At 47.1% G+C, this 15322-nt stretch overlaps 1 protein-coding gene across 1 annotated transcript in view; it reads right to left on the reverse strand.

The window, feature by feature from the left end:
• Positions 1 to 15322, reverse strand: part of CACNA1B (calcium voltage-gated channel subunit alpha1 B) — a 296895-nt gene that overhangs the window by 177852 nt on the left and 103721 nt on the right. The window contains exons 4-6 of the mRNA XM_075170459.1: positions 14207 to 14298; positions 11950 to 12102; positions 7542 to 7729 (exon numbers count right to left, since the gene is read on the reverse strand). Of these exons, the coding sequence (XP_075026560.1) occupies positions 7542 to 7729; positions 11950 to 12102; positions 14207 to 14298 (433 nt within the window). The remainder of the gene's footprint in view (positions 1 to 7541; positions 7730 to 11949; positions 12103 to 14206; positions 14299 to 15322) is intronic.

Consider the following 15322-nt stretch of genomic DNA (forward strand, 5'->3'; position numbering starts at 1 on the left):
AGGAGACACAAATATCACTGTAAACAAAACCTCATTTATTCTCATCCATCTCAGTATCTAGCAATTATGGATTTGTGCTTTAGTGGACTGGCTTCAGGTCTCTTCTAACAGACAGCAGACAACAGCACATGAGGTGGATTAGGAGAGAAGAGCAATTTCACAGCCACCTTCACAGAGTCCCACAGGCTTTGTTATTGCATTTACTACTATACCAAAGTAGGCGCGACAGTCACACCTTAGGAAAGCCAAGTACATAACCTCACAGGAAACCACAATCATGAGCAAAGGGCCACCAAAAGCTGCTTAAGTCACATTTAAACCTTAACTGGCAGGTTTAAGAGGTGCTTGAAAGTGTGGGGACTCTTGAGCCCGGGAGGAATCTCACAAGCAGGCAGCAAGTCAAGAGGAACCTTAATCCAATCCCTCCCAGATGCGGGGATGCTGGTTTATGTTCTTTATTTCCCTTCTGTTTTCTGTTGCACATTCACCTGCATCCTTCCTCCACCTTCCTGAAGGGTTTTGCACAGGAAACCATCTCATGGTCCAGGTAGCCAGTGCTAGTGACATCCAAACTCTTCCTGAGGAACATCACTTTTGATTCCTCAACTCACAGTTGTGAGTGATGAAGACCGAGTGTCAAATGGTTCGATCTTTATAGAGAAATGCCCCCAGAAAGGCACATGTGAGCTCTCCAAACAACTGGGTCAAACAGATTGTCTTCTGCCCCTACAAGCCCCAACACATCCACCATCCCACCAACAAAACCATCTCTGGGTTGGGCTGGAAATGGAACAACAGTTATATCCCAACCTTCCATTTCTGTATCTTTATAGGAGTCAAGAAATTCAAAGACACAAAGGGGAATGAAAAATACCAAGTGAATCATAAGCTATTCTAAATTCAGTGAGGCTAAAGTTCTAGTTGGGATCCAATTTAGGGTAGACTTACATTTTATTTGTACTGTTCATTCCTACTTACAAGCATATTAGATTAGGCCCAGTCCACAGCCTTGAAATACCCACCGGACACTAATATTTGTCAGTAGAAAATAAATGAAAATCTCTTGCCATTAAGATCAAAAGAGAGTGAGTGTACACTTTGACATTTCTCCTTTCCTGCAAGGAGTCCCTATTTTGCAAAGCAAATTCCACCATGTAGCTTTGAACTCCTGTAGAGAAAAGATAAAAGGTGAAAACCCAGCTCTTTCAAAGTCAACATCAAGACTTCTGCCAACTTCAGATGAATCAGGTTTGACCCATGATTTTCTGTAGGAGAACTGGGACCACAAACCACCCTCCTCAGCTCCTTGGAAGCTCATCATGCACCTCCGCTGCAAAGGCATGACTACACCTCACCGAGGGGCATAGACCAGCTAGTTCAATCAGTGCTGGCTGTGTAACAACCACAGCAAGGAGCTCAAAAACCTCCCTAATCCACTGAGTATACAATGGAAAGCATTGCGCTCCAAGCTAACCACAGCTACGCTGCTAGGTCTACCCTAGCTATCCCATTGAAGTCTACTAGTGTGCCTCTTCTCGGGTTACAGGCTTTGTAATAAATGCTTCTACTTAGCATAGTAAAAGAATTGTTTTAATTGGGGAATTCATGGGCAGGCACAAGACTTTTCAGGCTTTTCTCACTTTGCAAAACAAGGTGAGCTTTCCATAGCAATCAGGATTGAAAGCAGGAGGGTGTTTCACGACAGACAATAAGGTTCTTGCATGGGAAAAAATGAGAATTACTGGTACAGAAGAGGAAACCAGGAGTTATACTATTGCCTCTTTAAAAAGTTTTACGCCTCCAAATAGCCTATATTAGCAATATGCAATAGATGAATCACTGTCATTCATAAACACTAAGCATGTAAACAAGATGATCTAAAATACCATTCTTTAATTTGAAAATTAGATCTGGAGGAAGATCAGGACTCAGAAGGACTCAGATCTCGGGGCACCACAGTTTCTCTTGCTGAGCATCTGCATTATTTCCTCCCGCCTCTGTATTTGTTCCCAGTACTCAGCCCCAGTTTTCTTTACCTTAGTTTGCCAAGAACTTGGAGGCCATCATGGGAAACGTTCTCCTCCCTCAGCAATGCAAACATCCTCAAGCTCCAGCAGCCACCGGTTATTGTCAGACAGCTATGCTTAAAGCATGATAAAAAGTGCAGCATGGTAATACTTGGCATATTAAAATACTTTATGGGAACTAATGAATAAATTTACATAATGCTCCCAAGAGATAATCTGATCACCAGTTACCACCTACCTCAGCAATGGCTCCCTCAGGCACAAGCCAAGTGGACGCAGTGGCAGCCCTTGCTGTCCCACATCACCCCCAACCCCAGCGTGATGCTCCACATGAACACTACTTACTGCAGAAAGCACCGACCCTGGGCACAGAGCCCAGAGCAGAGCCTGGGTCAGCACCACCGAACCAGGACACAGAATGGTCGCATCAGCCAGTGCAGGGGCTGGTCCACATTGCCGAGAGGCCCAACTCTTGTCGCTGGACCAGCCTGGGACTAAACTAGCCCCAGCTGCAGAAGAAGAAGTCAGGTTTGCTACTCTAGGGCAAGTTGTACTTGAGCAGCATTGCTGCCCACAGTGAGCTGGTGCTCGAGGTAGGTTTTTCTCCAATTTCACGGTCCAGAAGATGCTCTGATGTACTTCAGGGATCTCTGATCTGTCTGCACTGGATTAGACTGAAAAACTGTTCACAACACCGGACGGTGACACTGAGTCCTCCTACGCTGAGGAAAACAGTTTAGTTATTCTATTTCAATGCGTTCCCAGATCACATTGGAGCCTTGAATTAGCAGGAGGTAAGTGTACTCCATTTGCTAGAGAAAAGGTTCTTCCCTGTCCTCAGGACACAGCAACTTTCCTAAATCACCTGTTGCTCCTTGGACCTTTTTGAGTAGAAAGAGGCCACAGCTGACAAATCTGCAGCTCACAGAAGTGCTTGTTTGAAGCAATTGTTCTGATGCTATTGTGCTGCTGATTCAGGAAGGAGTTTTCCCCAGCTTATTCTTAAAGCATTTCACCCAATTGATGATTCAGTCTTTTTGCTTCAAGCATAAATCACCTTCCAGATAAAGTCTTGCTAGAAAGCTTTCATTGGCCCTAATTAAAATGAAACTCTGTGAAAGTATAAACAGTGGATCAGCAAGGAAAAAAGTGGGCTGAGATTTGTGAACTTACATTCTCCCTGCCCTCCTAACTCCTCAATTTATCACAGGAGGAGTGAATATTTGCAAGGTAGATTACTTACTGCAAAGCCTACCCTTTGATGCTATTTTTCTTTAAATCTGTAGGAAGGCTGCATCTGGGCCACATATAAAATCATCTCAATCCTTTGGAAATGACTAAATAAACCTTCAGAACAAACCTCTTGTTTTGGAAAGACCTGAGCCAAACCATCAGACTCAAGCCCAAGCTCCCTCTTTCCTGAACATCACTTTACACCAAACTCTTCAGCCTGCCTGATGCCACCACAGACCAACTTTTCAGTCTCAAAGCTGCTGTCAGGACAGAGCAAACTCTCTCCCTTGGTTAAATTAATGCTGAACTGGTAAAGCACGTCTCACCCTGCGACGGACCCCAGCCATCACCACTGCAAACTAAAAATCCTAACTCTTCTGAACACCCCGCAACAAATGTAGTAGCGGGAAAAGAGGAGCAATAACAAAGCCCTATTGATGCAGGGCAATCAATCAATCACCATTTTCCAGAAGAAAATGAATGGCCCATTAAGGAAGCAGTCCTTAACCTCAACTTCCCCGTAATGGGTCTGGGTCCTAGACTGCCTGGCATCAAAGGGATTTCAGCCCTAAGAATGGACCCCATGTGGCCTTGTCTGCTTTCACAGCAGGAAGGGAGAGGGTTTGCAAGGCAACAAACCTACCCCAACCCAATCCAACGTGTGGCAGTAGGCACACAAAGGGAGGGGTGAAGGAAGGGCTCTGCTAAGCCTGAGGAACAGCAGCCTTCCCTGCTTTGCAGTTAGTTAGTGGGAGAAAAAGCCCCAGCCTTTTTTATTACTAATGCATAATCACAGTTTACGTCTTGCCTCTTATGGTCCCACAGCCTTTTGCAATTCTTAATTAAGCAAAACATTGAAAGCAGGTTCACAGGTCAGCTCTGATGAGTATCCTGCATCAGGTTTCTCTGAGGATACCAGAGGCTGGGGCTGGCAGGGCAACTAGCTCCACCATTGCAAAACTTTCCTGGCCAAAAACATTCTCCTCAGCAGTGGAGAACCCAAATGGTAAATCAAAGCTCCCTGAACAAGTAATAACCTCTGACACTCACCCGTCTGAGCCTAAATATGCTGCCTTACATCCCGTCCTCCACAGACCAAGGAGAAGGACCTTGACACATGTTTACTTACCCCAATCTTCAAGTTCTGGATGCAAGAGGCAACATCTTCCAGTTTCTTCCCATATGTGCTGGTTCCGGCTGGGACAGGGTTAACTTTCCTCCCAGCAGCCTGGGGGTGCGCTGTCTTTCGGGTTGGTGCGAGAGGAGCGCTGATGGCCCATCCATGCTTTGGCTGTTGCTGGGCGGTGCCTGCACCGGGGAGACTTTTGTCCCCTCTTCTCGGCCTCCCCTGCCCTGCCACGTGCAGGGGAAGCTCTGGGGGGGGGTAGCACAGCCGGGGTAGTGGACCCAGCTGGCCAATGGGGTATTCTATACCATGTGACGTCATGCTCAGCGTAAAAACTGGGGGGGGGGGCCCTCGGCCCCCGTTCGTGACACGCGGTTGGTGAGCAGTTGCATTGTGCATCGCCTGCTTAACAATTGCAATAACAATTCTGTTATCGTTGTTGTTATTATTACTGTTCTACTTCGTTTCATTTCAATTATTAAACTGTTTTTATCTCAACCCAGGAGTTTTCCTACTTGTGCCCTCCCGATTCTCTCCCCCATCCCACTGGGGGGGGGGGGGGGAGGGAGCAAGCGGCTGCGTGGGGTTTATTTGCTGGCTGGGGTTAAACCACGACACCATATCAACCCAGTATGGGTCCAGTAGGGATCCAGCTGATTCAGGCAGCATTCATGTGCAGTTGCTGAACTGACGGGTGCGGGATGGACGGATGCATTGTTACCTCTGCACAGTCTGACAACTGCATCCACAAACACCCACCATGCTGGGTTTTCAGTCATTGCTGCAGCGTGGTTTGGGCTTTGGTTTCATTTTTGAATGTGATGAACTTAGAGTAGGCAGAGAAGAAACCAAGACGAAAGCCAAGCGGCCAGAAAACAGCAGATGACTGAAGCTGTGAAAAAGTTAAGGGCTGCACAGGGTGGATCTTCTCTACCCACATCTTTTCTCAGCTACTAACCTGCAAAAGCACAGCCAGCTCCTCAGCAAGCAGAGCAGCCCAGGGAGGGGGTGACACAGCATGCGGGACAGGGCCAACGGAGAGGGGGCAGAGATGGCTGCTGGCACTAGTTACATGAACACCGTCTGCCGAGTGGTCCTGTGGCACGACACCCACCACTCACCCTCCACCCAACAAGCAGACCGTCCAGAGACCCTCTTATCTGTCAGAGACATGAACCCACCAAGCATTAAAACCAAAGCTGGAGTCTCAGACAAGGCTTGACATTATACAACAAATACTCAACTGCATCTCTTCCAGCCATCTGTTTCCAATTAGATTAATGGGTATCTAGAATGATACTATAATAGTTTGCAAAGCAACCCCCAAAATCAATACCCCAATAGTAAGCTCTCGTTTTTGCATGTGGTACAAAAGGCAGTTTGGGAGAAGATGATCTAATACACCACATATTGATTAATCAATTCCAGCCAGGATGCTAATGGGCTTTTCTTACAACAGTTGGCACTAGAAGGAAGGAACGGGATTGCTGAATGAGAATAGGAGAAACCGGTTCTGTGATGAAGTTTCAGGGCGAGGGGAGGTCATGCAGTGGGGAAATGAGCCTTTCTAGAGATCGCTCTAAGTGGGCAAAGACTGGGAAGAAATGGAGGAACTGAGCAATGAATGGAGAAGGTAATAAATCAGATATATTGGCTTCAAGCACAGCAGAATTGTACCTTGCAATTTGCTGTGGTTGATATTAATAATACTTTCCTGTTGCTACAGAAACCCTCACAGGAAGGTCTGCGAAAGAGCCCAGCATGGGTCTAGAGTCTATAATGAAGTAGACCGAACACTTTGTAGTCCTGCCGGCCAGTGAAATGGTCTGGAGGCATTATTAATTCCTACCTTAGTTATTTTTCCACGTCGGCACTCCCGGCTAGGACAGCGTGGGGTAATTCAGATCATCTGTGCACAGGTGTCAGATTGTCCTTCCTTCTACAGTCAACAGACAGCAGCAGCCAGTGCAGCCATACATTGCTAATCATCACCACTCGCTCTCTCCTTCCTGCCCCTGTACTTGATAAAGTCCTTTACTACCACAGAAAATGGAAGTACAAAACAGCTGGACCATCCTACAGACCCAAACCATAGCACTTTACACCCGGTGTAGAAACATGTGAAGATCTAAGCAGATCACAAAGCTGGCGAGAACAGGTCTGCAAGAGATACACAAGTCCCTTACAGCTCCAAGAAGCAGCTGTCACGCTTTGCAAGGAAATATGAAAAAGATGCTGGAAACCAGCTGAAGGGCTCTATTCCCAGCCTGCTAGCAAGGGTTAGGTGCTTGCCTCTCAAGACAGGACACCTCAAAAGGGTAGGTATAAATTACAGACACAAACGAGAGCGTTACACTGCCTGAAAGACAGCGGAGTCGTTCAGTTGTGGCTAATTGGGTGAAGTTACCCTACTCTTTGTAAATCAGAAATAGTAAAACCGACCAAGAGGTTTTGATCTTGAGTGGCTGTGGAGTCATGGTCCTGGCTGGCAGGAGGCACAGCCAGCAAAGACCCTAACGAGGAAATTCAGCCTGGTGTATCTTCTCTACAACCAAGAGAGTCATGCCAGGTGTGAAGGTGACTGATAGGGCTTTGTAAAATTGTATTGGAGTTGCCAAAACTAGTACTGGATCTCGATGCTAACGTCCAGCTGATGCTGTTCATTGATGCAGATTACAAGTTTGATCATGAAGACTAGATCTAGTCAAGAGAAGAAACCTCTAGGTACGAAATATTAATGAGTCACTGGTTTTGCCACCCTATATTGTGCGATTTGGTAACTGATTTTCTATGGGACATCGTGAGAACACGCTCCTACTCACTCACCCATCCTCCAACAGAGCACACCAGCATCTTGGAGCAGCACACACCAATTCTTACACGTGGCAACACCACACTGACAGAAGACATCATGTTGCAGGTAAGCAAGTCTGCAGCCTCAAACCACCACACGCCACAGTAGTGGTTCAAAGGCTCTTACAGGACCTGCAGAACAACCCTCAAGAAAACAGGAACAATCTTCCTAAGAAGCGGGGTGAGGTGGTAATCAATAGGAGAAAAATGCACAAACTAAATTACTTTTTTTCCGGAACAACCTTTTCCAAACAATACATAACAGCACCCCAGGAGTCCCACAGCCCCATCAGCGGACTCACATTGTAGAGGATGTCGGTCCATCCCTCCATGGTGATGCACTGGAAGACGGTGAGCACAGCAAAGAGGATATTGTCGAAGTTGGTGATGCCGTAGTTGGGTCCTTGCCAGTACTCCCTGCAGGTGGTCCCGCTCTCACACTGCCTGGCAGGAGGCTCCTCTCCGCAAGGAAAATCTCCCACCTCATCACCTGCAGAGAAGAACGGCGGGGAGAAGAGTTACCGACTGGAGCCAGTCAAGCAACTGGTGCTGCTGCATCCTCCTCGCACCGCTGCATGAACGTCATTTACATTTCAGGCTTCTTTGTGCCACTATGGCCATGTAAAAGACATTACAGCCGTGTAATCATTTATATACTGCGATGTTATAAGAGATCGTTTAGTGGCAGGGTAGAGTAGAGCCGTCCCTGTACATGCCCATAATATATAGTTTGCCCCAGCATTCAGCCATGTCATATATGAGAAATGCCACAAAATACCAGTGTGGTAAAAGTAAGGGTTAGGAATGGTGCATACTTCAAACACTGTGAGCCAACGGTACACCCTCATACAGCATAGCTAAGTGCCGAATATTGGCACTATAACGTTAAAGCAAAAGGGCAGGTTCTCCACCAGTGGTTTAAGCAAGAGCTGCTTGTGGATAGCCCAAAACTGTCCAGATAGAGATGCCAGACCACTGCTGCATGAGGAGCCCCAGCTTTGTCACAAGGCAGTACCACCACAGCAGCCTGCAAGGTGGACTAAGAGCTCCAGCCCCTCTGGAAGCTTCATATTTCTGCCCCAAAGGGCAATGCCGTGGCAGGGAAAGCATCCAGCTGTCAGCTTGCCTGCAGCAGGGAGGGGGTTCCTCTGCTGAGTTTCATTTCAGACCCCGAGAAGGCAAAGGAGGATGAGGCTGTCATAGTTAAGGACCACAAGGGATGGCCAGAAGGGTGGCCAGCATCTTCCAGGGTTAGCTGTGAAGTCTGAAGCGTTGCAGCCCTCCAGAGACGTTGTAAGCACTGATGCAGAGCAGTTTGGAAAACCAAAGTGCTGGGTTTTCAAAGTAAATAAATACACTAAGTAATAATCCTATTTACACAGAGATGCAATTCGGGAAATATTAAAGGGTTTTAAAAGTGACACGTTATGGTAATGGAGCAGCAAACTGCACAAAATCAAATTCACCAGGGGGAAAACAAGATCAGCACTAACAATAATTAGGAATAATCATTCCATAGAGCAAAGCCTGCAGGAGGAAGACAAGATTGTCACTGTGGCTCCAGGATATCTCTGTGTCTGCGTGTGTGTGTGTGTGTGTGACGTGTTTTCCTGTTGACTCAACACCTTAATGCAGGGCATCTCTCTCCAGCTCCCATATGGGTCACCACAGGCTTTCACAAGGGCTTAGTGAGACAAGCCTGCAAAAAGAAAATACCAAATCTGGCTCTTGCAGACCATTTGTGAGTGTGTCTTAAAAGAGAATCCAGTTTTATCTCTGTTTGGCCTCTTGTTGCCAGGTAATGCTCTGAAAATGCAATGCACATCTACTACGAAGGTTTGGGGTTTTTTTTTCCTTTTTTAAAAAAGAGACCAGAATTGGTCCCGACTCCCATGGCTGGGAAAGACAGAGAAAAGGGGAGTCTTAAGGAAAAATGGGAAACAAATGTGATGCCCTTCTCTCCTGGAGCAGCTTCAGGGCACTTGGGCTGGGTCACCTGTGGAGGGTGGCTGCTTAAAAATAATGCTGTGTCAGCAGAACAGGACAGCATGGAGGATGCAGGGAGAGGAAAACAAGTCAGACATCCACTGGAACATGCGCTGCCATTAATTTTTACCTATTTTTCATTAAGCTAAATGTTTCCACTAGCTCAGAACAGTCTGTCCGGCTAAGCGGCAAAGGCCTTGAATAACCCTTTTCCCAGAGTTTGGTCCCCAGCATCCCTCTTCGTTGCAGTTTATTACTGACCTACCCAGGGCCACTGGATTAGCAGGGCTATAGCAACATTTGCTCTTGACACCTCTACTCAGTTCCCTCCACGATGCGCTGAAGTAACAGCTGGTACCTCTCACGTGGCTCCTGATTCCAGGAAAAATCCCAGGAGTTTGCTCACTTTGGGGATTTGGAACAGAAAGAAGCACGAGCAATTCCTCCTCCTCCAATTTGCTACCCTCTGACAGAGGCGTCTCTTTAATGAGGTTCACATTTCCACACTCAAGCCGGCCTTTGGAGCCCGTGGTATCAGGCCCGGGCTTGTTAATGCACCTCTTTGGAGATGATGAGCACTTAGGTTTTAAAAGGCTCGGCTGATGGCTCTGCGGGATGATGGCTCCGCTCACGAGGGACCGCAGCGCCAGGAAACCTCACCGCTCGCTGCCTTTCCAGAAACACCATCGCGCCATTTCCCGCCGAGCAGGTGGAATCGATCCCCATAATTCATCTGACAACCAGTCCTTAGCCCTTGAGGAAAGCAAACACAGGCACCTTCCCACCCCGCCCGGCGAGCGGGTTCGGGGGGAGGTGAGCCCGGCCGCGCCGCGTCCTCCCACCGAGATGCCAGGTGCTGCCATGCCGAGATACGCAACACCCAACGGTTTTCTGGCTGCACTCCCAATTCCTAGCTGGGAGCCACCCAGCAAGCAAAAGTCGCTTACACACGACATTGCACATGACAAAAATCTGTTCTCAGTCCCCAAGCCTGGCACAGAGATCTCTCAGTCATCACTGATGTCAGAGAGCTGTCTGCAGAGAACACAAACAGCTTTCGGTTTTATTTTTCCCTTTTATGCTAACTAGTTTCTGAGGGGATGCAAAAAACAAAAAAAAATTATTCACTCTTCTCTTTAGCCCACTGGCTTAAGTCAAGCCATTGGCGACAGAGCCTCGGAGCTCAGCCTGCAGCCGCTACCTGCAAACGAAGGATGCAAAAAATCACCCACCTTGGTTGCAATTTAACAGACCTGAAAATGCTCCTAGAAAACGCAAACCTGCTCATAACGGCTTTCTCCCTGCCATCTCACCAAGAACGCTTCTGCTTCCTACACACCTATGTTGTCACCGTTGCTATTATTCCGCTGTAATTGCTGCAGTAGCCCCAGAGGCCCTGCAGTGGGCTGAGGCTTCTTCTGCTTGGCATGAACACACCCCCCCGCAAAAAGATTTTCCTCTGCTACAAATCCAGTCCAAAAATTCATTTTCTTCAGGAATCGTCGCGCTTTGCTCACAAGTCCCAACACCTGACTGTCCTTTAGAAGTTGTGTTATGTTTTTCTAATATTACATAGGAACATAAGCAAGAAAAGAATTGCACCCCGCTTTTGCAAAGCTCTGTGTAAACTGAATATATTAAACTGTTTCCATGTTGTTGTTAGAAAGCACTCTGAAGGATGCCCAGAGATTTGGCAGGGATGTTGTTTTATTACCATTTGAATGCATATAAATAAATCAATATTAAGACCTATTAGTGATAATCACCGAAAATACAAGACTGTGTTTTAAAGACAATCATTTGTACCTTAAATTGCAATCTTTTGGAGACAAGAACAATATTTTCATCTGTGGATAGCCCAGATAACCAACACATATTAGCACTACTATAAAGGAATATTAAAAAATTACATGGAAAAAAATGGCTTTTGTTTTTTTAAATTGGAATGAGTTCTGAGCCACGGACAAGCAGCTGGCTTTGACATGGCAGCTGGTGCCAGCCGAGGGTCTCTGGGCATTAACTCCTCTCCACCTCCATCTTCTGGGGTTTGTCACTCATTCACAGGCAGATACATCATTTACTCTCCAGTGCCCAATTTCCCTTACCCTTCTCTGTTTGAAGGACAGTTTTATCCTTTCTCCATCAAAGAGCTTCTTGCCTTCCATCTATTGCCCTTTTTTTAATTATTATTATTTTTTGGTTGCTCCCAGTCTTTCCGATCTTACTATTTCACACCAAAGTTTTCTCATATCCATGCAACTTGCCCCAGAAACCTTCCAAAGAAATTCAACATTCAGCAGCTGTTCATAGAGATAAACCCAATGAAGATGTGAACAGAGACCAGTGAATCAAAAAAATAACAAAAAACCCCCCACCCTTCAACAAGCTGGAACAAGAGGAATTTGGTTCTGTATTTCCACTGTGAAAAAATTCTCCCATGAGAGAAGGCCCTAAACACCTTCGTCTCTGGAGACTGAGAGCAACCTACCAACATCAGGGGTGCCGTGGTGGTGTAACAGAGAGAGGAGAATCTGTCCCAGTGCCTGTAGCGTGACCACAAAAGTCTGTTAACTCTTAGATAGGTGGGTAAAGAGGGAGAGAATGCAGTGAACGTGGGAAAGGGAAAAGCAACATAAGAGCAGGATAGAAAGCATCCCAATGAGATGAAGGGGACTAGAAGCGTCGTGATGATACACTGGGAGGGGAACAAAGCTCGAAGCTCACCTGTCTCGTTAGAGAAGCAGGTTTTATGAAACTTCCCCATGTAAAACTCCAGCCCGATGATGGCAAACATCACGATGGCGAAGAAGAGGAGCAGGCCGATCTGAAGCAAGGGAACCATCGCCTTCATGATGGACTTGAGAACAACCTGTAAGCCTGTGGGGACAAGGAAAAACATGTAATCAGTGGGGGAAGGAAAACAAGGGCTTGGGGATGAGGGCAAGGTAGGAGAGAGGGGCTGTCTAAGGGAAAGTTTAGGACTGGCAATACCAAGCAATGCTGCTTTTCCCAGGGTGCTATAAAAAAAGATGCTACAGCCGTAATGCACTCAAGATGCGAGAGAGAGAGGAGAGTTCTCTTTTTCTGACCCCTTTTCTTCAGATCACAGATTGAAAGGTCTCTTAGCTTCAAAGACGCAAAAAGGACTTTTCCTGCAGCCAGTGGGGTCCCAAGACTCAGCCTGAGGACCAGGTCCTCAAGGCAGATCCTGCAGCAGTGTGGATGCAGCAGCAGAGCTGGGCACTGCTGGGGTCCCAGGGAGGGCAGGGGGAGCGCTGAGCTGCACGGGAGGTCCCTTTCCCTCCATGACACAGAATAGCTGCAATGCTGATGTGCCCATCACACCCTGCTTCTGGAGAAAAAAAAACCCTGTCACCAGGGCTATCCATCCATAGCTTTAGCACTGGCACTGAAACTCATTTTCAATTAAAACCAGGGGAGATAAGGCGAGAGAGGTTGGAGAGATGGAGGCGTCAGATAACGTCATACAGATGCACATAACAAAAAAACTTCAGCTATAAGCAGCAGTTGAAAGCCACCTTGGTGGCCTGTCCTAAGGTATGGAGAATGAAGGATCATCATTGTCTTGCCAGCTTGTACAGCACTACTGAGGTCAATACGGGTGCATGCAGGAAAAAAAGCATGAAGATCTGTTGGATGGGAAAAATAGCGAGAGTGCAGAAGAAAAGCATATACCATGCTTGTGTATGAATGCACCTCAAGGTTGTACGTTTACTACAGGAAAAAAACACAGCACACAGCTTTCACAGCATCACCAAAAACATGAGAGCAAATAATGCTCTGTGGGAAAATATTGTGCTGGTCCAGGACACATCACCGGGTGGGAGAGCGCGTCCTCCTGGGGGGAATATGCGACCCACACCAGGACAGGGACACCCCTGAGGGGCCACCTTAGTTCTCTGACATCCTTAGACTGTCACTACCATAAACACCTTATTGCCTTGCACAGGCAAGAAGTCCACGAAAAAACAGCCAGCAGCATCTCCTTATTAGAGATCCTGTTAATAAATGACACTATTCCCAAGCCTAGCCAGGACCAGCCAGGATTCTCCTGCGTGGGAATTCAGATTCAAGCCCTGCCCGTGAAAGGATGCAGATTTCAGGAAATTTTGGTGCTGTTATTGCAAAGCATAACCCCTTTTTGGATGTCTACAGCACCAACATTTCAGTCCTGCAGCAGCCAGGGAGGTGGCAGAGCTGAGGTCCCAACCCAGCGCCCAGGAGGAGAGGGGGCTGCCTGGCTGCCCAGGGGTTAATGCAGAGAAGAGCAGAGCAGCCCACAGAGCAGCGGTTCCCTTCCACTGGCACTTGCTGGAAGGAAAAATCTCTCTGTTCCACATTCAGAAGTGAAATACACTCCTGAGAGCGATCCCCCGCGAGCGGGCAGAGCAGCTGGTGAACAGCGACAAATAAAAAGGCAGTAAGCAACGGCGTGGGGACTTTGATGGTTTCAGGGCATCAGCACGGCATGACGCAGCTCCTCACCGGAGCATTCCGACCCTTCACGTTAGCGTGTAAAATACATCAAGTTGCTTATTGAGTAGGCAAGACCAAGTCCCATCTGCTCTTTCCCTTTGTTTTTCCCCCTTATTAAAGGGGCAAAATCCCCAGTACAAGATGCTCAGCTAGTAAAAACTGCCAGAAGATCCAAGCTCAGGGCTGGGGGCCTGAAAGCTGCAAAATTTGGGTCTCAGGTCTTCACACCCCAGAGAATTAATTCAACCCCAAAGGCAAAGGAGTCCTAGGACAAATCCCTGCCTCTCACCTGCAAATTCGGGAGCGCAGTGCTAAAATCAACTGGCTGTACCCAAAACGGGATGACAGAAAATCAGAACCTAGCAAGGGCAGGAGCCACAGACCACGAAGCAGCAGGGGAAGAAAATATTGCTCAGAAAAGCATGTAATGCCCCGAAAGCTATAGAGCACCTTTGGCTGAAGATGATATTATCATGACACTCACTTGGGATTCCCGACACAAGCTTCAGGGGTCGTAACACTCGGACGGCTCGCAGGGTCCGCAGGTCAAAATCAGTCCCAGCAGTTGCTAGAATCCTAATTGTAAAAGGGGAGAGAGGGGAAAAATGGAGATCAAATGCAAATTCCTCTTTCCAAAGCATGGATAAGCGTTGTGTAAAACCAGCAAATATTCCAGCTGCTTTAAGCTTTATACCTGTGATCACATTGCAAGTTGCGTCCACTGAACACCACCAGTTCACACACTCCTCCAGAGCTGCTGAGCCTTGCTCAGACTATAAGAAAATCCGCAATAGCTGCCTGCTTATGAGGCCATTTACACATAGCGAGCAGGCCTGGCTCTGGCCGTTAAAGAGCAGCATAGCAAAGGAAAGCATACACCATTTTTCAGAAGGAGACAGTGAGAGGGAAATAAACCCCTTGGTTATGCTAGAAATCACCTGCCAGCACTTTTCCCTACAATAAATTCAGAAATCCCTCAAGTACTGATGTCTGGTGTTCCCTAATATCTGAAGCAGTTTCTAGTTATACAGTTTACTCTCTGTGTGCAAAATTAATTTTTGTTCAGAGCATCTTATTTGAGGAGAATATCCAGAGAGCAGGGTGCAAGTATATCTTCTGATATGCTGCAGTAACTCTGATAAGAATTACAGCCCCCAAACAAGAACGATTCTTAAAAATTCAAGTGCTCTGCACAGAAAATGAAATGGCTTCACTGTTTTAGGGCGCAGCAAAGGAAGAAATATTGTCACAGTGTCCACAAGCCACAACGATGCAAACTCTTTAAGTGAAGACCCTGCAAGGCACACTACCCCACAGAGAACATGGCAAAACTGTGTTCATTAATTACTGCAGCACTTCCTATGATGCTTCAACAAAAATGTTCTTGATTTGAGACAGGGCTTTCCTAACACAAGCCAACTACGCAGTTAGTTCAGCGCAAAAACCCTCTCACCAGCTCCCCATCGACTGCACCATTTATAGTGATTATAAGCAATTGCCGTTAGTTTTTGCTAAGTTTGTCCCCACGCTGCTCTACCAAGGTGGAAGTGGCCGAGCAACCAGCCCACCAGTGGGGTCTGCAAGCCCCCAACCACCTGCT

The sequence above is a fragment of the Calonectris borealis genome, chromosome 21, assembly GCF_964195595.1.
Source record: "Calonectris borealis chromosome 21, bCalBor7.hap1.2, whole genome shotgun sequence".
NCBI lineage: Eukaryota > Metazoa > Chordata > Aves > Procellariiformes > Procellariidae > Calonectris > Calonectris borealis.